Source organism: Takifugu rubripes, chromosome 19, assembly GCF_901000725.2.
Source record: "Takifugu rubripes chromosome 19, fTakRub1.2, whole genome shotgun sequence".
NCBI lineage: Eukaryota > Metazoa > Chordata > Actinopteri > Tetraodontiformes > Tetraodontidae > Takifugu > Takifugu rubripes.
Window position 1 is genome coordinate 2,051,879 of NC_042303.1, and position 24,891 is coordinate 2,076,769.

The window sequence follows — 24,891 nt, forward strand, 5'->3', positions numbered from 1 at the left end:
TCAGTTAAAACTCTGACTAAAGGTGAGCGGCAGGAGCCGCCTCCAGCTCCTCATCCACACACTGAGACAAGAGTTTTCTTTTACCCCAAAATGCTTTTATTTTTGCTTGTTAACAAGCGCTGGTACATGATGTTAATGCTTATAATGGCGTAGACAGCCTGGTTAGTGAGGAGCAGTTATACAGGTGCTATACGTCTGTGTAACTCAGCGTGTACCCAGGAAGGACTCAAGGACACAAGTCGCACCCTTTCTGGCCTTTAGACACCAGATTTTGTTTCAATCAGTGGCCCATATGGTACATTTTGGCAAGACATATTTACTCGATGACATCACAGCATCATGTGACAGACAACCCAAGACAGACCGTTTGTTTGTGCCAAACAGGGATTTCGCCCTTTTCGGCTTCACGTGCGGCCTGGAGACACAGGTGAACCACACCCGATCAAATCTGTTGACAAGAAAGCAGGACAAAGAGTTCAGCCGTGAGCGGCGTTGGCTGATCCCGACACGCGGCCGGGGTTCGGGGTGAAGGTGCAATCGTAATCTTTGGCAACGGCGAAGGTTCGGGGCTTGGATCCAGCCCCTGGGTGAGCGACACGCTACTGGCCGATGATGGAAGGTGACAACAAACCCTCCGGGGAACGAGCTGAAGGGTTACAAAAGTTGGCTAGCAATTAGGAAAAAAACTAAAACGTCGGACTTACACACACACAAATGGGAAACACGCTTGGCCCCGTTAGCAGATTAAAAGGCTGCGCAGCGGTTAATGTCTGTGTAGAGTCTCAATCGTCCAGGTCGTTGTATCCAAGGTCGTTTTCTATGTCAACTGGAAAACTATAGACATAGAAAACTACCTTGGACGGAGCGGTTAATGAAACTCCTAATACAAACGTGTGATTGGGATGCACGTGGAATGTGGAGACCTGCCCAGCGTACTGAACAGTGTTTTAGACAGAAGCGTGTTGCAGTCTGACCTGCGCTCTATTCAAAGGCTGTTTACACACTGCAGTAACACATCTAGACGGCAGCGTGCGCACGCTCGTGCACGGCTGAGCTAAAACTTCCGTGGGTAAGGAGGGAGGTGGTCTTCATTTCCCCCTTTGTTAGAAAAGAACTGCCTTTGTGGCAAAAGTGCAAAGCTTGTCTAAGGAACAGCTGACTCAGCAGATTCTCACGCTATTGTTTGGCACTGGTGAAAAAAAAAGGCACCGATAACATGCATAGTTATTGCTGAAGCAGCAGCAGCAGAAGAAGAAATACAGCATCTATATTATTGCAGTCAGCAAGCAGAGAAAGGCTCTTTAAAATTGGACTAGTTGGTCCATCATGTTGCATTTGTGCTCAGCAGTGGTGGGGGGGGGCTGTAACATTATTCCTGGTCCCTGACAGACGCCGACTGCCCTACGAGAACATCGGGTCGGGATCTTCTGGTGGAATGAAATGAGAGGGGCTGCCTTGGCAGGTTTATGATTTGGGAGCAGCTTTAGCTTTAGCTGGTTCCAGGCCTCTCATTTTGAAATAAGAGACCAGCTGGTTGGGAACCTCGGCCAGGACAGACTGGGCCAGGGCCGACTTTGATGCCTAAAACAAACCCAACAAAAAACAGGAGCGTCACGAAATGACTTTAAAATGGAAGATCCAAATACATTTCCTTACTTACGTCTTTGAATTTCCTGTATGGGACAAACTGGACAATGTCTCTGGCAACAGCCTCCCCTACTGTTGACCTGAGGACGCCGTCGTCGCCGTCCAGAAGTTCCATGGCCTTGAAGTCGGCCGGCCCCACCCCCACGATGATGATCGACAGCGGCAGCAGAGAGGCCCGGACGATGGCGTCCCGGGTCTGATCAAAGTCGGTGATCTCGCCGTCGGTCAGGATGAGGAGGACAAAGTATTGCTGCAGAAGACACGCCCACTTTAGACTGCTCAGGGTGAGGGGTGTGTGGTGTTTCAGTGTGTGTCCTCACAGAGGCGCTGTTGCTCTGGGCACCGCCCGACGCAATGGAAGCCACGTGATTTATGATGGGCGAGAAGTTTGTGGGCCCGGAGAATTTCAACTGGGGCAAAACCATCCGGTAGGCGTCGAGGATCCCTTCGATGCCTGAAACGTGAGGGGGGAGCGTTAGCCCCCGCGCGCCGCTCGTTCCCCGACTGGAACGTTGTTACGGTGAATGTGGGAGCGGAGCGCTTTACCTTGGCAGTAGGGGTTAGCAGGGTTGAAATTGAGGGCAAACTCGTGGTGCGCAGCCTGCAAGATCAAGAGCAGCTGTAAAGGTGCGACATGTCCAGCTCTGAGCAGAGCTGGGGGGCTGTGGACGGACCGACTGGGCGGGTTGATGCACTGACCTGGTAGTCTGGGGGCAGCTTAGCGCCAAAACCAAACGCTGGGAACAATTTATCACTGTCAGGAGGGAGAAGAAGAAGGCGCGTCAACATCTTAAGCCATGTGAGTGCGTATTTATGCGTTGGACAGTTTCAGGGGAAACCCCAGAAGTTCAGAACCCCCCCCCCGTGGCTTTGACCTTGACTACCCCAGACGCTAATCGCGTCCAAACAGCTGAAAGAAAGAAGCGTGCTGAGGATACTAACGTGTCGTAGTCCTGAATGACCTGACCCACGGACCACAGCGCCGACAGGTACTGATTGAGTCCATCGGGGCTCATGTAGTGAAGAGAGTTGGGGGAGCTGGGGTCCCCATTAGAACCGGTGAAGTCAACCCCCACCTGCAGTGACGTGGCAAAACATTCGTTCAATCAGGGATAAAAGGTGCAACAGTTATTTACAAAGCTCTTCTCTTACAGTGAAGTTGATCTGGCATCCTCCCATCACGTAGTCCAGGAACGAGTATTGAGTCACCAGCTGCAAAAACACACAAAAGGAGTCAAAGTTTAAATCTCTCCGCCGTCTACAAGCACCCACAACGGGACTCTCCTCTTCTTAACCACCTGGGCAGTACTCTCTGTGCTTTTAAAAGGTTCCAGGGAACCTTGGGGGCGTTTACCTTGCAGCTCTTCACAGAGACGACCCCAGAGTTTGTGTAGCTCTTCTTCTTCTTCTGTTTCTCTGGGTGGATGCAGTTGAACTCCACCTTTCAGACAAAACCTCAATTTAACCACCCTTGACCAGCCACCATCCCATAATCACCTATTGAAGGTGTAAAACCCTTACAGGTGAGCCATGGGCTGTCTTCTGGAGCTCAGACACTTTAGTGGTGAAGGAACCGATGAGGTCATGAGATCCGTCGCTGTCGTAGTCGTGACAGTCCACCTGCAGAGAGGGGGGTGGGGTTCCAGGTGACTACTCAAACATTTCACGGGTCGTTTCCGGTAGAAACGGCTTTGAAAGCTCCGACCTTCAGAGGTCTTTCCAGGTCGCTGGAGCAGAACGTCTGGAGAGGGACGGTGAACTTCTTCCAGGTGGGATTCAGGTTGTTCTTCACCACCTACACACACAACCATGTCTGTCACCATCACAGGACCGTTATTAAACGAGTGTATCGCTGGAGTTTTGGGGTATTTGCGGGGAGGCTATTGTGTATTGACAGACAAATAGAGACGCTTCCTCTTAGAAGTGGGCACAGAAAAGTTTGCATTTAGAAAAGCCCAATTACCTCGGTCCTGTGGACCAACTGCCACTTCCCGTCGGCTCCTTGTTTGAAAATCTCCAGGAATGGATCAGACTTCCCAAAGGTGTCCTGCAGAGAAGAGCAGCCTCGTCGTACACTGAAGCATCCTCACAGGGAGGACTCGTGTGTGTGTGTGTGTGTGTGTGGGGGAAGATCACTTCTTAATTTCACAGAATTAACCTGAGGATCCACCTGAAGAGAGCTATCTGAACCCTATTTTAACACACGTTTAGACAAGCAGCCATGTTCCTCATAGGCTTCAGTAAGTTACCGCAGCCTCTTTCATGCAGGTAGAGCATAGGTGTCAAACTCTGGCCCGTGGGCCAAATTTGGCCCGCAATGTAATAATATTTGGCCCGCAAAGCCATACCAATTGACTATTAGAGCTGGCCTACTGGTATTTTATTAAATATAAATAAATAAATATATATATATCAGTACCATGTTCTCCACCCTGCTCCATGAATGCCTTGTTCCAGTAGCCAATTTGACATCAGGTAGCCCTGGTTCCCTGACGCGGACCTTGTTGACTCGATCAGTTAATGTTCCGCTCATACCATATAGGCATATATGCGTAAGGAGCCTTGCCTAAGGGCTCGCCTGGATTTGAACCGACAACCTTCCGCACCAAAGTCAGTGGCGTAAACCACTGGCCTATCCAGTCACATGAACGCGCAGAACTCTCAGACTCCCAGGCCTCTGGTAGAGGACCCGAGTCTGAAGGAAGGAGGCACCGCCCAGGAGGGCGAGGAAGAGATTTTTTTTTAAATATATAAATAAATAAAAAGTTCCCTGTTATAGCTGGAGGAAGATTTTTTTCAATATCAATGTTGGCCCGTGACTTTGTCCCAGTTTTGAATTTTGGCCCACTGGGTATTTGAGTTTGACCAGAACCAGCATCTAAAACAGAATCCTCTCGGTTTCCAAAGAGCAGTGTTTCACGAAGGAGGGAGGGAGACTTTGACTGGAATTAGTGGCAACTGAAGCCGAGAAAGAATAGCAGCAAAATAACAAATAAACAATCTTGAAAGGTGGGAGCAAAGTTACCTTCTTGTCAAGTTTTTTGGCCTCCAGCTCCAAAACAATCGCTCTGTTGTCCGTCATCTCCTCTGCTGTTACCTACACACATAAAGCTCTGATTATTTAATGATCCCAAGAAGCTAAATATTGTTTTAATCATTAGATATTACATTGTTGTAGCACAGAGCCAAAACTCCATGATACCAGTAAAATGTGCAATAATTCTGTTGTTGTTAACACAAGGACGAGTTGACTCGTAATTAAACAAATGTGACTTTACACAATGGAGGTATCTCACGAGATGCCACATGTCAATGTATTCCAGACAGATTAAGGCGTGTTTGCGACACACTGACTTGTACATACAGTAATAGTTCCTTTGCCGGCAGGTTTCCCTTTTTTAAGCTGCAGCGGTCTGGTCAATGTTTTACTGGAAACAATCTGAAACACAATCATGAGACATCATTCTTTAGACCGGCCTTCAGAATCAGAATACAGTTTAAGCTGTACTTACACGATCAGTCCGACAGGGGGCAGTGTGATAATGCTACTGCTGATTTCTTGTAGAATTCTAGTGGTTTCTAATTCTTATATTTGCAATTAGTTCTAAAGGCAAGACAGTCACAGCCCTGAATCATGTTCTGGAGATTATTCTCCAGTTTTAAAAAACATGAAAGCTCAAACTGGCCATCCTAAACCCCCGCCCTCTGTTACCATAACATCACCTCCTTTTCTGCTTTGTCCAGCCCAGGAGAACCTCAGCAGGGCTCCCCTACTGGGGCGGTGCAAGCCCATCAAGACCCCACCCCCAATCAGACCTGCCCCACCTCTCCTCATTAGCTCCTCATTAGCTTTTATAGCAGCAGACACCAAACTGGAACATCCTTGGGAAAGCTGACTGTGGTTTGTAGTGGCTATTACTCTGCACCGAGGCCAAATTTGAGGAGAGACCTCAGACACAGTATTAGGCGACACAGTCAGCAAAAAAGCACACCATGTGACCTTTAAACTCCAAGATGTCTGCACTGTTATGGCTTTTCATATGGTCCTTGGTCATTTTATTGAACAACCTGAATTTTAAACCGGCATAAATTTTGATGGAAAGAGGTCCGTTACCTGGCCAAGTGTGACCTCCAGTCCTCCCAGGTAGTCATCGTCACCCAGGTCAGAGCTGGAGTTGTCAATGTCGTAGATCCCCAGCTTCAGATTCTGAACAGCCTCAAAGTGATAATCCAGCCGAAGGCGCTGGCTGAAGGACGGGTCGGACGTGTTCTTTATACGCTCCGTGCGACCCAGCTGGCAGACGGAAGATATCGTTTAGTCAACCCAACATTTTAATTCATCTCAGAACACTTAAGGGAGGGGGGACTGCAGTAGTACCTCTGTCCACTTGTCTCCCCCTGAGCTCTGCAGCAACACACACAGTGGGTCAGACTTTGATCCCACGTCCTTATCCAGCAGGTTAGAACAGGAGACCGTCAGCTCCACCTTTGAGACGCAGTCCGCCATCTGCAGGGCCACAGAAACACCTCGAGATTAGGTTACACAAATATACCATCGTATAAGTATGTCAACAGGCAGTATGTGACTGCTGAATTCAGTATTACCAAGTATACACCATAATAATCTGACAGGTGTTGATGGTTTCTAAAGAGAACAATCACCTCGGGTCTATTGGTTACAAATCCAAAAGAAAATAACATTTTGGAACAGAAAGCGCTTGCAGGCATGACTGTAGCAGCATAAATGCATATATGATGTCTTGAGATGTTTAAAACTGAAACCTTTACTACTGTTCACACCCAACAGCACCAATAACCATTAACGACCAGGAACAACAGCATTCGGTAAACCAGCACAGCCCAAAACACAGACGGATCCCCCCCCCCCCCAGTTGCACCAAAACTGAAGAGGCCTTAACAGGTGAAAGAGGTCCAAAGTGAGAGCCGGTGGGAGCTGGGCGGAGAAGTGGAGGGTTCTCGGTTCAAGCCCGATGCCGGCAAAACATGGGTGCTGTTCTAGGTGTTCACAGCACTGCCCAGGTACCCCTGAGCAAGGTACCCAAACTTGACCTGGCTGCTTTGGGTTGGGTAAATGCATTGATCTGCTTAAAGTGATGAGTGCGACGTTTATAGAATAGGGGATGTTGGAGGAAAAACCATTTTAATTCATACTAGACAATAACTTCCAAGTGTTAGTTCCATCAAAAGTTCCTCCCATTGTTGCACTTTGGGGAAAGTGGCTGAAAAGACACTTTTAGTTCTGTTCAACACACATTTGACTAGACAGAAAGCATAAGAAACACCTCCTTTACATTAACACAGCAAGAATCCGTCATGTATTAAGATATGGTGTGTTACAAACTAGAAATTCAACTTTTTTTTTCAGGTGAGACCTCACCTGAACACATAGCCCACGATAGGAACAAACGTCTTTTATTCTTTTCTCCAACAAATGTACGAATATACAGCCGAAAGCCCCAAAAGAAGCTGCGTTCTTGAGAAAATACAGAAAATGTCTGTTGTCCATGAAATCCCGCAGCTGTGGGCAACGCCCACATTCTAAAGTCCTAAACCCAGAAACGGCGTTAAAAGAGCACGTTTAGAAGTGAAGCTTTGAGGGGAAACGTTCTCTGTAACTCCGTTACACACACGTTGTTTTAGTACAACACGCAGAAAAGAGACAGAAAATCACCTTATCCGAGTTGTTTTATCTTTACACAGCAGAGGAAGGAGCGGCTCGTCTGCAGAGCGACACGGAACAGGAAGCGGAAGTGAGCCGACGTCACTTCTGGCGGGCACCCCCAACCCCCAACTCTAGCCATAATTTTAACGGTCACACCCTACTAATAAAAGCAGCTATAAATTCTGTATCTGGCGAACTAAAATGTTCAGACGCTTTTAGTTAACAACGAGATTAATTAAGCGATCACCTCTGATTTGGCAGACGGTGGCACGAGCAAGTTCTGATTGGACAAGGTGGCTGTCAATCACCACCTGTCGTCAGACTGAATCATTGACGGAATAAAATAAATAAAATCTACACAGAAAATAGCAACGATGACAGAAAATGCACAAAGCTCACATTTTGGGGGGTAGGAGGGTAAAAGCAGCAATAAAAGGATAGCAGCATCTGGATGTTTCCAAATTCACTGAGTAAGGTCACAAGATATACATAATGTATATAAAACCTCTCTTTATACATATGCAATGTTTCTCATACACAGACACGTTTGAAACACACCTGGCTCAGCTGGATGTGCAAACCACATCTACAGCAAAACTACAGCAAAACATTTGCATCCACACTTAATCTGCCCAGCACCTCTGCAGTTTACTGAAGCTTCACCACAAATCAATGTTAATAGAAATCTAAGATCTAAGAGAATACCACCATACTACAGCGCCCACATTTGCATCCTTTAATGAAGGCCATCATTTTCAGCTTCCAGGGAACACGTAACTGATCAAATCAGTCAAATCAATCAATACAGGATCAGTGATAAAAGCCCCAGTCGTACACACAAAATTAGCAGCCTCGTCAAACAACTGAAGACCTGTCACCAGATTGTGAACATTCAGGGACTGGACACCGTCTCCCAAATGTTCTCCCAACACTTCTTTAGGAAAAACGACAGAGTCAGAGTCACCTGGAAACTGTAATATATGCTGATATACCAGCGGCTCCTTTGGGATTAGTGGAGTTAGATTTAGATCAAAGTACACCCTTCTTCAATTTTATCACTTTCCACATCTCTTAATGAACTGTCTGGTCCCTGAGAGTTCATTAAAGACAAACACGACCCACAAAATAAAAAAAACAAAACCAAAATGAAGGCCAACAGGAGAGGTGTGTGTTTAAAAAGCAACGCACAACCGTCCAAAAGGATTTACTGTAATTCATTTGGGCTCCTAATTTATTGTGAAAAGATTTAGGCCCTTTGACAGCTTAGCTTTGGGTTCACTGAACATTTATTGAGGCATGGATCACATTGTGAATTTTGAACGTTGAGGCATCACACCTTGCTTTAACCACTTGGATGTAGATTTGCTTTTAATCGTTGACCTACAGGAAGTCTTTAGTAATAATTTGAACATTGATAAAGTGTCGGCTCTGGTGCTGTGGATGCTAAACAAGCTCACATCGTCCCACCGTGTGACCGACAGGCTGTTTCAGCTATTTGTGCTTACGTGCTGTTTGATGCAGCTTTACGAGCGACCTTGCTCTCTAAGAGACGGTCGAGTCATCCTGCGGCCTGTCACATGCTAATGCTCTGTAAAGTGTGTGGGCCCTGGCTTTCCTAGGAGTCTTATGCACAATCTGAGTGGCAATCAGTCTTTTGATGGTGCAGAATGAAGTAATTTAAAAAAGATTGTAGCTTACAAACGTGCCATTACCGTACAGTTAGTGTAACGGTTGGCTGTAAAGCAGAATGTGTGAGGTATGCACACATTCTCTTTAGCTTCATCTACGCCCAGCGAACACACCAGGGGTGTGTGTGTGGGGGGGGGGGGATGCGCACGTCAGTGTGGGGATTTATGCAGAATGTTTGAGAGTAAATGTTTTAAAATGCAGAATTGCTCAGAAGCTAGCATTTCAACTGGACCGCTCATCGAATGTGATGACGTTAACTCCTAATTCCAGACATTACGGGAGTTCTCAAACATCCTGCTGATTAATTAACAGCATTTGATTACATGACTGCAGCTTATGGAAGCCTGTGGCAGGATGGCTAATGTAATTAGGGAATATTTCAAGCTCATCTGAGGCAGTGACTAGGGTAATAATAAGGATAACTATTCTCACTATTGTAGAAAAATATTCCCATTGAGGGAGGGTGTACTTTATTTTCCACGCCACGGCCTGGTGATTGACATGCCTGACATGTAGTCTCTCGCTCTGTGTGTGATCCATAGTAACAGGGCTTAGCACACAGCCGACACACAACAAATCCAGCTTTATTACACAGCACAGATTCAAGACCACAACAGTGTTTGATGAACTCCATTCAAACAGCGTCTTCTTCTTCTTCTTCTTCAAGTGTGTTGGTTTGCAAACAACAACTGTGACCGACCAGCACCAGCCAGCACGGCGCATTAGCGCCACCGCGGGGAGACAAAGCAGAGACCGACGGGAACCGAACGGGCCTTATTAAGATCAGATATGCATGTTCTCCAATCAAACCGGTCCAAGGATGATAGAACCCCACCACATGCTCCACCTCTGGAACAGAACCACTCTCTGGGCTCATGCCAAAACTTGATCATTTCTCCTCAAATGGCAACGCTCTCCATGTCAGGAGATGACTGAAAAGAAAAAGCTGCTCACGGTCACCTCACCTTTGTGTTACTCACCTGCACGTACAGGATTTATCAACACATCATTGGACCAACAGCTGAATATCAGCCATAAAGTAAGTGTACATCTGCTCCACATTGACCGGGCCACGCCGTCTACAGTTCAGATTGTTCTTCACGCCACGCCCCGCGTCCATCACACATTCAGCCAGCAACAACCCTACTGTCCAATCGGACACCTCAGGCCATTATGACCTGACAATTCACCTTTACACACATCCACCACCAGTCAGTGTACCTGGTTGAAGGTTAACCATTTCCTGAGCAGCAGGAAGGGCCCTCTTCTGGGGAAAAAAAAAGTCTTCAGCTATCGACAACGGGTGCATTTACTGACCAAAGCCTTTCAATCCTTTGCTTCCTCCCCTCATTCGGCCAAGAATACACCCTTTTCAAGTGTGCTCACAGTTACAGGACAGGGGAAAAAATACTGGACTCTCCACCAAATCAGATACTTTACTTCTATTCAAAGTGCATTTTGCATTTTGAACTAATTTTGGAAATACAGGAAGCTAACATGGGGACCATTAGTAGTTTGTAAAAACATTACATGGAGATATCATTTATTTTAATAGGGTACTGATGAATGTTCCAATTGAAAGTTTTGCTCTATAAATCTTTATCTTTCGGTGCTTTTTGCCCCTTAACCCTTGATTTTTTTAAAGGCACATTATAGTACTATCTCTTGCTTTATGCTGTTGCATGTGCCGCAGTAACATCCGTCATAGCCAGACAAGATAAATCCAGTATATATTAAAAACGCTTCTCTGCTGTGTTAGGCAGCATTTTATTCATCAATGAGCAGAAAGAAATTTTGGAGCGAATATCGGAGCGAATATCAACTCGTTTGCTGAAATTACCAAGATTTTTTTTTAGATTTACCAGTTTTCTGCTCCCTTGTATCCCTCTGAAACATACGGCGTACTGTATATAGATGTTAGCACTAATGCTACACTAGTCTTTGGGCTGTACCAAGGGTGATATGCAGGAGTACCTCAAGCACGTAAAACCAGCACCAGTTGTTAGAGAGTACTACCAGTACACAAGCTCTTTACTTGCTTGCACATTTGAAAAGGGTCTCGTCATTCCGTTCGCAGAAGTGAAAGGAGGCAAATTTTGTTCATCCCTCGGTGTCGGTGCATCGTTTTTTAGCTAAAAGGCGTCGTCTAATTTTATTGGAAAATCAGCTGAGCTTCGAGCGCCCTACCATGGGGGCAAGATAGGCAAGGCCACACCCCCACCGTCCACCTTGCCCCACCTCTCAACCTCCCCATTAGCATTTATAGCTGCACAAAGCTCTTTGTGGGAGTGGTTTGTAGAGGACTGTCATTCTGCCCCAATGCCTGAATTTAGGGATCAAGACCTCAGAAACAGCATTGGGGGACCCCCAAGTCCTATAGGAAAGCCTCCAAAATAAAGCGCACGGTGTGACCTTTAAGCATTAGCTGTGGAGATGACTACAACTGCAGTGTGAGGACAGCTGGAAATCCTGATGACAACCACACGGTACAGCTCCACGGTACTGTCTGGGCTTGATATTTTATGACTGGCCAAGATCGTCACTGGACAGAAGACAATTTCACTTTGGGACTCAAGTCAAATCTATATTTTTTTTAAAAAAAAATAAGGTCATTAATCAATGCACAAACCGATACCATTTATTGGCACCAGAGAAGTGGAGCGGTGAGCCTCGGTATTCCAAACCAAGCAGTCCAGGTTTTACACAAAAAGAAGATGGACTCAAATCACGCAAATCGACATGAACAATAGGATTCATCTGGCAGTGGAGAGCAGACAGTCAGACGGGGCTAAACGCACAGGAACAGTAGGAATATCCTTTTATTAGCCAAAGCAAAGGAGACTCCACATCACGTAAGATATGGTTATACATGATTGTATACACTGACAGCAGAAACAAAGCCGAGCCTAAAGGTGAAACATTAAGAACATTTAAAACATGCTATGAATACAACAAAGACTTCGCAAGAAAAAAAAACAAAATAACCCAAACCCTACAGACTTCATTTGCCCGCTCTACAGTCCAAGCTGCTAATGAGCATGTAAATATGCTGGGAATAAAGAGGGGTTAAAGGTGGCACTGTGACAAAAAAAAGGCTCAGCAACCAAAAGTCATTATTTACAGAAACAAACGGACAGCATTCGTCATTCCGATATCCACGACACATTACGGCGTTGATGCGAGATTCAGGCGAGCGTTCACCATAGCAACAGGGATTTTACAATGGCAACGAAGCGCTAGGTCAGTATCTTTTATCCACATTTCACCATAGCAACAGAGCTTTACAGTTGATCATAGCAACACAGCTTTTCAGCATCATTTTATCGCAGCAACAAAGCATGTTTGTAACCAGAGCGGCAGCATAATAATCACATCGTAGCAACAAAAGAGCGATTTTGACCCGCCACATAACGAAGAGCTTAATTTGTGATGATGTCCATAGAATTAGCAGGTGGGCGAGCTGTGAGAAGGAAAGAAAGTTGCATCTTGACAAACCGCGTGCGATCTGCCTGCCATCATCAACACACACACACAAAAATGACACGAGGCAGGGCAAAGTTCAAATGGAGCTACAGATAAACTTCAGTCCAGAAAACAAGAATTTGTATTAGCCGTTTTCCACCTCAAAATACTAAGACTTTAGCCCAGGCTTATCTTGACCTTGCGAGCTCCAATAGGCCTATCATTGAGGTCTAGCACGGCAGCCGTAGCCTCCTCGTGGTTCTGGAAGGCCACCATGGCTTCACCTGTTGGTAGGCCTTTCTCACTAAACTGAAGGCAGACTGAGCCTGGCACCACCTGGTAGCCGTAAAAGAAGTCCATAATTTCATCCACGGTAACAGTGAATGGCATGTTCTGGAGCTTTACAACCGTTGGTCCAGCAGCACATTGACTGTTGGAATTAGGGGTTCCCCCAGGCTGACTGAGGAGACCATCATTTCCTGGGATAAACACCTGCTGTCCACCAGCACCTCCAACAACTGGACGTCCTTGGTGGTTATTAGCGGCTCCTCCCCGACTTTGGCCTCCGCCACCTACTTTTCTGTTGGTATTGTCAAAGGGTACCAGACCTCTGAGTCCATCCTGGCCAAACGGGGCTCCTCCAACTGGCCCGGGCCGAAAGCCCGGTGGCTCCAACATCGGTGCTCCCGGAAGCCCAGAAACAAGTGGGGGGGCTACACCCAGATTTACCTCCCCCAGCCCTGCGGCAAGAGGAGGCATTGGAGGAGGGCCTGCCAGTCCGTTTCCAGTGGCTGAGAATGGAGTGACGAAGGGGGCATTATTAAGGTTTCCCATAGTGTTTCGAAGAAAAGTGAATTCATCACCGCTGATGGCAGCAAACGGGTTCATCTGAGAATGCTGGGCATTAAGCTGGGCTTGTTGGTTCTGGTTCTGATTTTGGCTCATCTGGTTTTGACCGCGCTGGCCTCTCTTGTTTTGCGGAGGAGGATTCCTCTCTATTTCCTTCATCTGCTCAACAGTCACCAAGTGAACAAAAGCATCGCGACCATTGAGTTTTTGCCGGTGCAGTCTCTCTGCTTTTCTGGCGTCTTCCTCGCTACGAAGTTGGAAGATAGACTGACCCAAACCATTGCCGTGGCTATCTGTGAGAACCTTAAGGCTGTCTTCGTAAAGCCCCACCCCCTCCAGGAAGGCACGGACATCCTTCTTGGAAATGTTGTAGGGAATATTGGTGATGTGGACGCAGTTTCGGGGATTCTTTGAGCCATCTTGGCTCTTCCCGCCACCGTGAGATGCTTCTCGTTTTCTGATCGCATCTATCTTTTCAAGCATTCCCTTTCGGCTGACTGGGTGGACCTGGATGAAGCGGCTACCCATGTACTGCATGTGAGCACCCAGCGCGGCCTTGTGGTCTTGTTCAGTTTTGAACTCAAGGAAGCCCTCTCCAGTGGCTCGACCATTAGGTCCATAAGCAATGTAGATACTGTCCTCTATGATGGCCAAATTGTTGAAGAACTCTTTGATCTGTTTTTTGTCCGCTTCGTAGGGGAGGCCTTTCAAGTAAATGCAAAACTCTTGCCGGTGGGGAGATCGTGACCTTCCTCGTTGATCCCTTGCTTCCACCCCCGAATTATTACGGCAGTGCTGTTGCAATTCGATATTTGATTTGTTGCCACTGTGTGAAGCCTGGCTTGCTGTACCGTTGTTGATGCTGGCCCATTGCTGCTCAGAGCCTGGATTGATTTCAATGAACCTCTGGCCCATCATGCCTCCGCCCCTCTTCACAGCTTCAAAACTCTCCTGGGGCGAAAAGAACTTAACCATCGCTTTTCCAGTATGCCGGCCCTGTGCGTCCTTTAGAAAGCGAACCGCATCCACACCCAGACCCCTGAAGAAACCTCTGACATCTACCTCTGTGCATGTGAACGGAAGGTTCTGTAAGAGGACAAACAACTCATCGCGAGTCATTGCTACCGCTCCACTGGCAGCAGCTGCAGCTTTCATGTGGGCCTGGAGGCCAAGAGAGGCCAGAGGAGAAAGAGGGTTAAACAGCATGGGGTTGGGCGTTCCAAGGGGGAGGCCGGAGGCCAAGCCTGCTGGGGGTGGCAATGATGGGTTAAAATGAGGAAGAGATGACACATGAGGGAGGTGGGACATTGGAGGAACTGGAGGTCCTTGAGACAGTGGAGACACAGTTGGAACAGGGGGGAGGGAAGACACTGGGGGAGGGACTGGAATTGTGGGTAGTGAGGGGATCGGGGGCATGGAAGGCATGCTTGGAAGCGGGGGTATAGGTGGAGGGCCTGCACTGAGAGATGTCAGAGCTGTGGTGATTGTGGGGGCAGAACTGTAGCTCGTAGCAAAGCTGGGCACTATGCTGGCCACTGCCTTGTTGCTTGGAGACTCCTGAGAGGAACTTGCTGCTGTCACTGAGGCCTGGGTGTTACTGAAAGCCTGGTTGCCGTGGTTACCGCTTCGGCCACCTGCCCCCGTCTGCACCGTGGGTATTTGTGCCACTTGCCGGTTTGCATTTCCCGTGGCAGTTGCAGCCGTTTCTGCGGTACTTGTTCCAGCCTCAAACCTGCGGCGGCTGAGTTCAATCATGCTATGCATTTCAGTCTTGCTGCTAAGCAACAAAGACACTTTTGAGCCCTTAATGGACCCACCTGTACGCATCATTCCCAGTCGGGCGTCTTCATCAGTGGCAAAGACGATGAAAGCCTCACCATGTTCACCCCCAACAATATGCACTCCACCATCAGGGATTGTGAGGCCAGAGAAGAAGTGCCTGATGTCCATGGTGCCGGCCACTATGGGCAGACCTTGCAGCCTGATGACTACTGCCATAATGACTGCTAAACAGCCTTATAACCTGGGGAGAAAGCAATACTACTGTCAGATGAAAAGCAGAAAGAGGGCAACCAGTGGTTTCCAGATGTTTCCTTGGGAAACCTGCATCAGGCAATTAAATAAAAGTAAAACAAACCCTTCGCAACTTACACCGTGTAAATGTAAGTCTCGGTAGAATTGCCTAGCCATAATAAATTTGTTTCAACTCTGTGTGTTCGTTTGGCTTCTGACATTTGGAAACCAGTGGCACTTTAGCTAACTTTATAACGGAAGTTGTAAATACATTTATACGACAGTGAGTTTAAAAAAAGGCTAGGATCAAATTCCAATGTTTCGCTGGCTTGAAATAGATAAATAAGACATCAGAATGTACAAAGTTAAAGCATTTCAATGTTGTGCTGCCTGATTCTGGGAAAAACAATGCCTATTGTCTTGGCCAAAGTTATAAATTTCTTGTTTTTTGGTCATCGATCATGTTTAAATAACAGCAAAGTCCTATTTGAACTTTGATTTATTGTAAAATAAATTTATAAAACAGCGGCGATACCAACTAAAACCTTCGGGGAAACCGTTTTCGTTAACATGAGTACATAGCGCCCGCCATCAATGCCTACATGTAATATGATTTTATTATGGGATATACCCTAAAGCGCGTAAAAAGACCCTCATCTTTGGATAGCCTTAAATGATGTAGAGTGAATGCTCATTTCTATATTGAATATTTTACGACGAGAAAAAATTCCTCAATCAAATCCAGCTAGGACATGTCAGCATTACACTATTTTATAATCAACATGGAATGCTCTCTTCCACAAACAAAACTAATTTAGTGGCTAAAAATTGCAATCAACAAACAAAGCAACAATCCACTCTGGAATAATAAGAAATAGAGTCCAAGCTGAGCAAACCTCAAATGGTTGTTTCTGGTTACCAAACAGAAAATCAGCTAAGCACCACTTTAGCCAGTGTCCGGGCAACATCCCACAATATTTTCCCAGGAGCCTTATCATCACTTCAACCGGAGCAAAAGCAGCAAAAACCAAAGCAAGACAATAACTCTAAACATCAACATTTTAACAGCAAAGTCAAGGAGGTGAGGACAAAAGAAACACCAGCGACAAAACAGCAGCAGTTTGCATTAGACAAATCAGAGCAACATCCCCGTCTCAGGCAGTAGAGCACCAAAAAAAAAGCAGCCGACATGAAAATAAAGCCAAGAGAAGAGCACCATTAGCTCACATTTACGCTGCGTCAAAAAGGACTACACACCCGTCAAAATGCCAGGGTTTTGTGATATTACAAGAAAGACCAAGAAAACTCCTGTCAGAACGGTTCCCACCTTTAATGCCACCCAAAACAAGCTGAAATACGTTTTGTGGGGGGGATGGAATTCGTAAGATTCAGACTCCTGCGTTGAGCCGTCCTCAGATGGACCTTACCGATGGACTCTACCCTGGGCTCTGGTTGGGCCATTCCAAAACCTGTTGAAGCCATTCTTTGGTTGATGTCTAAAGCTTGAACAATCAAACTGGTCACATGGCCCTCCACCCTGGGACACCGGTTCCCGAACCCTGACGCTGCCTCCACCACGCTTCACAATGGGGCCGCTGGTCTTCGGAAGGTGGATGGTAAATACACCTTAAAGTTGTAGGCAAAACCGGGATTTTACCAGATCATAACGTCATACGTCGTGCCACCCAACACGTTCGCAGAACACACAACGCTGTTGTCACATGTAGCACGCAGTCGGTGCTTCCAGCAGCTCGTCTAATGTTGCTGGAGGCCCCTTGGAGGCCACCCTTGCCACTTTTATTCTCTCCTTTTCACCAATTTCGGAGGGCGCCCAGTTCTTGGTGACGTCGCTGTTGTGCCATATTGACTGTGCTCCATTTAATACATGCAATGCTCTGTGGCTTCTCCTCGCCGATACCGCCGATCACCCGTGAATCGGAGAGCTTCCTGAGCTGGAGGAATCAGAACCTACCCTCCGATGCTTTTGCAATCCAGTCCTGAAAGAGGCAACTAAGAAATGTCGGGAAATCATGTCAGGGACACATGATTCAAGTGTGGGCAGGTGGACCCTGGCAACTATTTCACACGAGTCTGAAGAGCCCGATCCTCAGAGCACCACGAAAAGGTTTGGGTTGGTTTTCTGATTTAATTAATCGCTTTAGAGGTCCCATTAAAAAGGCGAGAAATGTTCTGACACTGTTTCTCTTGGTCTAATCTGTTTACATCACAAGATTTTAGCATTTCATCGGGTGTAGATTTTTAAACACAAATGTACAAAAAAAATAAAAATAAACCACCATTATGTCCAACTGAGCAGCAAGAAATGGAACAAACACCGAGCCACTTTTGTAATATTAAAGGGCAGCATAGTCATAGTTGGTCATTTCACCGACCTTTAACCTTTTATTCATTCTATAAAGTGTAAACAAAACCAGCTCCAGTCACAAACCACATCAGCTCAATCAATTTCAGTGATTCCCTTTTTCTTGATTTCACCCTGATTAAAAAACATAAGCAACAGCAGAGAAAGGATCCAACACAGCAACAGCCAAAGCCGGAGAGGCAAAAACTGCAGATGCAACAATCAGAAACCCAGGAGACACAATTCTTCGCACACCAGCAGGAGCAGCATCTTTTAACACAGGAAAAAATCGCAAAATCAATGAGCCGAAGGCACCGTCGGGGTTCCATTTCACACTAGATGCAGCTCTCCTCAGGAGTAACCAACAATAAGAGGGCAGAGGTGATTAGCAAACCTGATGTACACGTTAACTAAAGGCCACCACAGTAGTCAGTGTGAACCAAGATGCACGTAAATGCCCATGAGGTGCATGGCCAACAATATCTCCAGAAAATACTTTAAAACAACCACAATCTGCAGAGGCACCTGTAAATAACCGCACTGACTTGCACGCAACACGCGTCAAGTTTTTATAAATAAGAAATGAAGCCAGAAGAACAGTGGAGCCCATCAGACACAACCAAGAGCGACGATGGCGACACGTTCGCGTCCATCGGAAAGCCCAGACTCCGTTCACTCACTCTAGACATTCAATTATACCGAGATATATCGGTAGATCTGACCAGGTAAAAGCGTCACGGTGCATGATGTAAGCGGTCACCAGTAAATAGGCAAAACCTGAGCTACCTTCACCGCCAACATTGCTCATCTCACGCATAGAAAATCAATGCAGCTTCGTGAATGACGGCCGATAGCCCGTAGCAACTCGCCACCCAAACAAACCCACATATTAACCCAATTCATCAATGTAATGAGCATGTTAGATACACTGTGACTGGTCGTTAGAGTAATAGAGGTCTAATTTAGCACCCGGTAGAAATGTGAGTGTAGTTACGCTAGCTAGCGCTGTTTTAGCTGTTGTTTAGCTAGCTAGGAACAATGCTTTGTGCGCAACGGAGCGAAGCAGGATGGCCGCTATCAACGGCTCATCTTGGCCTCTCGTCGCGAGTGCATCACCCAGTGGACTGACACTGCTGGATTCTTACCGAGAAATCTGTCAAGAAAGACAATGAAGTTTAATTCATTAATGTTCTCTACTCTTCTCTCCTCTCGTCTCTCGTCACGGTGTACAAAATGTCGGCAAACACCGCGATGAGGAACGAGACTTTGTTGACGTCACAGAAGGTCGCTCCTCCCCCTCCTTCTTCTTCTTCGTCTTCAATCCCGCAGGTGTTAGTTGTACACTGCTGCCCTCTGCTGCGCGAATAGCTGCAGGTACAATTTTAAGCCGGCTTTTAATAGACACAAATACCTACACATCAACCGAGACTTACCTGTCAAAGGAAAAATAAAACTGAAATTTCTACTGTGTTCTTGGTTCATTCTTCACAGGTGATCATCAAAAAGGCCACAGACCACAGCGATCATGGCCTTCATTCTGTGGCTTTGATTGTGTTTGTTTCCTAACCTTTTCACAAACATTTAGTCATGTTTGGGCCCCACGAGGATGTGGTGGTTAAGCCAAATACTCAAGAGTTTTATTGGAAGCACTGCAATAACAACCCTCTCCCTCCGTTTTCCCATTTCAGCAGAGCAGAAGCTCTGGAACCGACCCGGTCAATTGCACAGGAATGTGCAACAATAAATACCGATCTAAAATATTAGCACCTTCTTTTCTCTCATACCCATCAGGGTCACCCAGCTACACCCATTCACAGAATAAAATGGGCCCTTCTATGCTTTAAATCACATGCACGTTTGAATATCATTCCCTGATGTATAGCTCCTAATGAAAAAAATAAAATAAAATGCATAATAGGGTGATTCTTTATTGAATACTATTGCATATAATATAATAGAATAACAAAATGGGGACTATGCAGTAGTCCAACACTGGTTCAACAGCAGACAACATTATTTAATATCAACCTCAGCTGAAAGAACAACGCTGGCAGAGTCGTGATGCAAACAAGGCGAGTCAACACACTTGAATTTCAATGAGTCAAAACCAGCAACGCTGACGGGAACGTGCTAAATAATTCCATTTTGTGTGGAGGCTCCAGCTCGTGACAGCTGAAAAAACAAGTTAGTCAGCTTGCTGTTCTGCAGCACATTTAATAAGAAATAGCTTGTTCTTTATTCATTTTTCGTCGATTAGGATAACCACAATTCTGATGTTACATAAAGTTAGAAGACAATACATACAAATAGGAGATCAAAGGGAAATTAGGTGTACGAACTAATGTGTTTACTGTTGCAACAGCGTGAATGCAAGTGGATTTTTTCCATCTGGGAGCTTCTACAGAGACGAAGACTTCAAGTCAGACAGGGAGTTTGTGCGTGTTTGTAGACGGAAAGGAAAGAAGCTGGTCTATTTGCTGAATCCGCAGGGAGCCACAATCCTTCCGGATGATCAATTGGGAATCTAGTGCTGCGCCCACTTGATGCTCTTGATATCGATGCCTTCCTGAACCATCTCCCATAGAGGACTGATGGACACAGACAGAAATGATGAAGTGGGCCATTCTATTAGGACAGGATTCAAAATGGGACCGAACTGACCTCATCTCCCTCAGTCTGGAGACATGGAAGATACATTTTTCTGCCGTGTAGTCCACTTCTTCTTCTGTGGTGAACCTGCCAATACCAAATCTGCCAAAAGGACAAAAAGGATTGGAGAAAAAAATGCAGGCACGGGCAGATTAGCCAGTCCTGGTCCTGGTCCTGGTCCTGGTCCATCCGCCTGTGGCAGCGTTAACTCACAGAAAGATTCTGCTCAATGCAATTCTTACACACTTTGGTTTAAACCAACAGGATGCTCGGCGTGCACAACTTTAAAACTATTGCTTTATTTCAGATTTAATGTGGTTTGGGTGATGTCTAAATTAAGAGGTTTTTTTTAATGAATGAAGACCATTGAATGAAGAAAAAGAAAAGCCAGAACATTTAAACTTCAGGATACCTGATAGACGAGTGAGCCAGATCTTCATCTGCTCCAATGGCCCTCAGGACATATGAAGGCTCCAGAGACGCTGATGTACAAGCACTGCACACACACACACACACACACACACGCGCACACACATTACAAACACATTTAATCTGTCTAATTAAATCAGCTAAACCGTGGAGAACCATAATGCTGTCATGCAAAGCTAATGTGCTCCGAAACGACATCGGAGTCAGAAGCAGGCTGGTGGTTCAACGCCCAGGGTAACTGACCTCCCAGATGACAGGGCAACATCCTTCAGCGCCATCAACAGACTCTCTCCCTCCACATAGGCAAAGGACAGGTTGACACAGCCTGAAATGAACAGTCTCATTTATCTACTCAGAGTAAATCAATATCTCCTCATTCAATGCCTCTTTGACACCAAAACTGTTTGGTAAGAGGCACTAATCCCTTTTCTGAAAGGGAGAAAAACATGTGTTGAGTGACAATGAGCAGATTTAAACAGCTCAGCAAAATCTGTTTGACATGTTGCTGAGCTGCAGAGACAATCTGGGCATCAGCAGCTGAACACCACAAACATGTAGCTATGTAGCTATGTAGCTTGTAGCTATGTGTGTGTGTGTGTCAATGTGTGTACCAGGGTAGCGCTGATTCGGGTCTCCGTTCATGACGACGTCCGGTATTGCAGACATGATCTTCTGGACCAGGCGATTTGCTAGCATGGACACCCTCTGATGATCGTACTGCTCGCCCGTGCACAAAAATAAACACCGGGGGTCAGAACGTGCCACCATGTCGTTGACCTTCCAAGGGATTATCGTGGGTTTCACCTCTATCTCCTGCTGGGCGACGCTGCAAGCGGCTCCCAGACCAACGGCCAGCGGGGTGGGGACGGTTCCAGAACGTAACCCTCGCTCCTGCCCACCTCCGCTCTGCAGCGGCTCCAGACGAACCCGGGGCCGGCGTCGCACGTACAGGGCGCCGACACCTGTGCACACGTGCATCGGCGGGCCGGTGAGGAGGAGTGGATCGGGCCGAATTAGCCGGCAGATTTCAACGTTATTCCGGCGTTTCAGCCTGGTTTTTACAGCACCGAACCGCTAAGGCTCACCTTTGGGCCCATAGATTTTGTGACCGCTTATCGACATCAGATCAACCTTCCAGTCCGACACATTGATGGGAATCTTTCCAACAGCCTGTGCAGCATCAGTGTGTAAGAAAACTCCTTTAGAGCGGCAAATCCGACCTGTGGAGAAAAAAAAAAAAAGGGAGATGTTTAGGAAGGCCAAGTTTTTAAATCAGCCAAAACAGGAGTGTTTCAGAAATATGATTTCTCCTTATTTGGGCGAGGAGGAAACATGTAGGTGATGCCATGGTTACCAATCTCATCAATGGGCTGCTGGACTCCAATCTCATTATTGACAGTCATCACCGACAATAAAGAGGTGTCAGGACGTATGGAGGCCTCCAATAGCTGTCCAGAGAAAAACAAATGCACATTTTGACGACAGTCTCTCTTCTGTTTGGTGTTCCTGCAAATCCAGCACGTATACCTCCAAGTCCACCAGTCCATTCTTCTGAACCGGCAGGTAGGTGACACTAAAACCCTCCGACTCCAAAACCCGACATGAGTCCAAGACGCACTTGTGCTCCGTCTGTGTGGTGATCACGTGGCGTTTCTTGGACTGGTAGAAGCGGGCGACGCCCTGGAGGTGGGATAAAGGGGAGAGGCGCGATCACTGTCCCGGTTCTGACTGTTCTACATGAAGGCTGCTGTTACCTTCATGTCATGGTGTGGCAATACTAACCAACACAATGGAATTAAAGAGGGAACTATTTCCTTTTTGGTGCACAGAGTTGTAATAAACTAGAAATAAGGAGTTTGTCTCTTTAGAATTCAAGTCTAATTCATTAGAATTCATTATTATCAACTTTAGGGAGGAGATATTGGTGAAAATGACTACATTTTAAGTATAAGCTATAAAAAAAAACCTTTACCCCTAAACTGGAGGAACATGTACATTTATTTGGCAACTGGTTTCAATTCTATATGGTTGTAATTAATTTTCCATGAAGCTGGATGAAATGAAGTGGTAGGGAAGAGTAACCTTGATGGCCATGTTGTTGGACTCTGTGGCGCCGCTCGTGAAGATGATCTCCCTGGGATCTGCTCCAATCAGATCGGCCACCTGCTGCTCGGAGTGAAAGGCAACCCTCAGTGGCATTTTTCATCAAAAAATAAAGAAATCAAGGTTTTGTACCCATCATACCAATTAAATCTCGTTACCTTTCTTGCTGTCTCCATTGCCGTTTCGCTCTCCCAGCCGTAGGCGTGTGTCCTGGAGTGAGGGTTACCGTAGTAATTAACCTGGTAGGGCAACATGGCATCCAGGACACGTGGATCCTACTCATGAGTGCACACATTAAACGACAAGATTAAGTATCCTTTCCCACGGATGATTCCACCAACAGGTTCTGAAATGGGTGTAATGGTTACCATAGGCGTCGTGGCCTGGAAGTCCATGTAGAGAGGGCGGAATTCATCTTTCTCCAACTCATGTTTCTTTATCAAATCTGCAGCAAAAAGCTAATTTGAGTAAATACCATAACATACTGAAAATGGGATTTTGCATTAACTGGATGTTGGAAAAATGTATTCTTATTTTTAAATCTATGTCTACACACACTGCTTATAGATCCATTTCCTGCAAATATTTAGTTATAAACCAAGAGATTGTGTGCCTGTGGAAGCACACATCCATTACTCCACGTATCCATAAATACACAAGCAAATCCATGTCTACTTTCTAACCTATTAACGAATTAAAGGTATTAGCGGACTATTACCGATCTGTTAACTTGACAATCAGTGCAAGTGTGACAATGGATGAAACTCTACAGAGTCATTAACGTTATGTCAACTTTTTTTTTTAAAGCAGACTTTACCGCTATATTCAGTAAAACCCTCGTTCTGTTTACTTTAGTCCTTAAATTGTTCATCTGACCATTTTACAACAGCGAAGTTTGTTGCTATGGTAAACTGCGTCACTTTGGGATTAGCTTGCATGCTAGGTCACTTTAGCCTAATAAGCATGACTTGCTATTGCGTGTGTTTACCTTTCTGCAGAGTAGCGAGGGCTCTCCGGTCATGATTTAGAGGGAGATGGATCCATGAGGCCGGTTTATAGAGCTGGGAGAGGACTTTATTGCTTCGAGACAGCATCACTAAGACCTAGTGAGCTCACTTTTACGATAAACAGCCCCTTTGATGATAAACAGCAGACTGAATCAACAAACATCATGAGCAACAGAATGCTGAAAAAGAGACGCTCACGTCAGCGACGCGTCATTATTCGCAGTGATGATTAAAACTTGCCATCTTCACTTTAAGTTCTGGGTGTAATGTAAACATTGTGAGGTATCTTACCTTGATCGTGCACTCACCGATGCGCCGGACTCTTATCTGCTGAAGTTTTACGTATTCCAGGTGTTGGCGCAGCACAAGAACCGGAAGTGGAGGGCGGCGTTTCCTGTCTACTCCGGCCTCTCATTGGTCAATAACAGGCGTGGGCGTGTTTACTGATTGGTTACATGTTATTGCCACATTTTAAACGTCACATAGCATTATGTAGACACGGTTTCATAATCTTTAAACTTCTGAGACCGACAAACAACTTTGGATAATAAAGTTACTTTAATAACAGCAAGTGCTGTTATGCCAAGTTAATTTCCTCAATATGTATGGCATTTGTAATGGTAAGGAATGGAAAAAATAATCACAATGGGTCAAAAGTAAAGTGAGGTTGTGTTTGGTGCCCATAACCCCACAGTGACAATGCTATTTGAAATAAAACTTGAAAATACGTCTAACATCCAGAACCTCTTCTCAAGTCATAATTCACAGTCTATACAAATACAAACTGTCTTTTTATAAAATGTGTTTATGTTATACATCAAACTGTCAGTGCGCTTTTCCTTTAATAACGAAATGGTGAGGGCAGCGATTCACATGGATGTGCTGTCAAAGGTAAGTGCTGTAACTTTTTGGGCAACGGTTAATATCAATAGAATGATAGTTTTATGTACAGATTCCATACATGGCTATACATATTAGTGTCCACCATAACATTATGA

The 24,891-nt window shown here is 45.9% G+C and overlaps 2 protein-coding genes across 7 annotated transcripts; both read right to left on the reverse strand.

Annotated features, from left to right (window-relative positions):
- Window positions 1-78: 78 nt before the first annotated feature.
- On the reverse strand, window positions 79-18,984 carry cpne1 (copine I). 4 transcript variants are annotated; one of them, XM_029825899.1, is made up of 16 exons: window positions 18,851-18,984; window positions 6,026-6,154; window positions 5,762-5,941; window positions 5,012-5,086; window positions 4,673-4,744; window positions 3,611-3,694; window positions 3,353-3,442; window positions 3,169-3,267; window positions 3,002-3,088; window positions 2,800-2,859; window positions 2,590-2,723; window positions 2,347-2,401; window positions 2,194-2,248; window positions 1,968-2,101; window positions 1,661-1,897; window positions 79-1,581 (listed from the first exon to the last, which is right to left on the reverse strand). In XM_029825899.1, the coding sequence occupies exons 2-16, from the start codon at window positions 6,152-6,154 to the stop codon at window positions 1,465-1,467; spliced, it is 1,608 nt and encodes a 535-aa protein (XP_029681759.1). In that variant the 5' UTR covers window positions 18,851-18,984; the 3' UTR covers window positions 79-1,464. The 4 variants fall into 4 exon arrangements, with proteins under 4 accessions (XP_029681759.1, XP_011611859.2, XP_011611848.2 ...); XM_011613557.2 differs by lacking the exon at window positions 18,851-18,984 and adding an exon at window positions 7,340-7,467; XM_011613546.2 differs by lacking the exons at window positions 79-1,581; window positions 1,661-1,897; window positions 1,968-2,101; ... (10 more) ...; window positions 5,762-5,941; window positions 6,026-6,154 and adding an exon at window positions 11,619-15,353 and having other exon boundaries at window positions 18,851-18,980.
- Window positions 18,985-19,613: 629 nt separating this feature from the next.
- On the reverse strand, window positions 19,614-24,306 carry nfs1 (NFS1 cysteine desulfurase). 3 transcript variants are annotated; one of them, XM_003972993.3, is made up of 14 exons: window positions 24,185-24,306; window positions 23,875-24,020; window positions 23,255-23,331; window positions 23,045-23,161; window positions 22,866-22,949; window positions 22,311-22,463; window positions 22,138-22,231; window positions 21,869-22,003; window positions 21,588-21,745; window positions 21,395-21,500; window positions 21,027-21,108; window positions 20,767-20,850; window positions 20,367-20,456; window positions 19,614-20,293 (listed from the first exon to the last, which is right to left on the reverse strand). In XM_003972993.3, exons 2-14 carry the CDS (start codon window positions 23,978-23,980, stop codon window positions 20,230-20,232), a joined length of 1,350 nt encoding a protein of 449 aa, XP_003973042.1. In that variant the 5' UTR covers window positions 23,981-24,020; window positions 24,185-24,306; the 3' UTR covers window positions 19,614-20,229. The 3 variants fall into 3 exon arrangements, with proteins under 3 accessions (XP_003973042.1, XP_029683328.1, XP_029683329.1); XM_029827468.1 differs by having other exon boundaries at window positions 23,255-23,344; XM_029827469.1 differs by lacking the exon at window positions 24,185-24,306 and having other exon boundaries at window positions 23,045-23,164; window positions 23,875-23,929.
- Window positions 24,307-24,891: the final 585 nt, after the last annotated feature.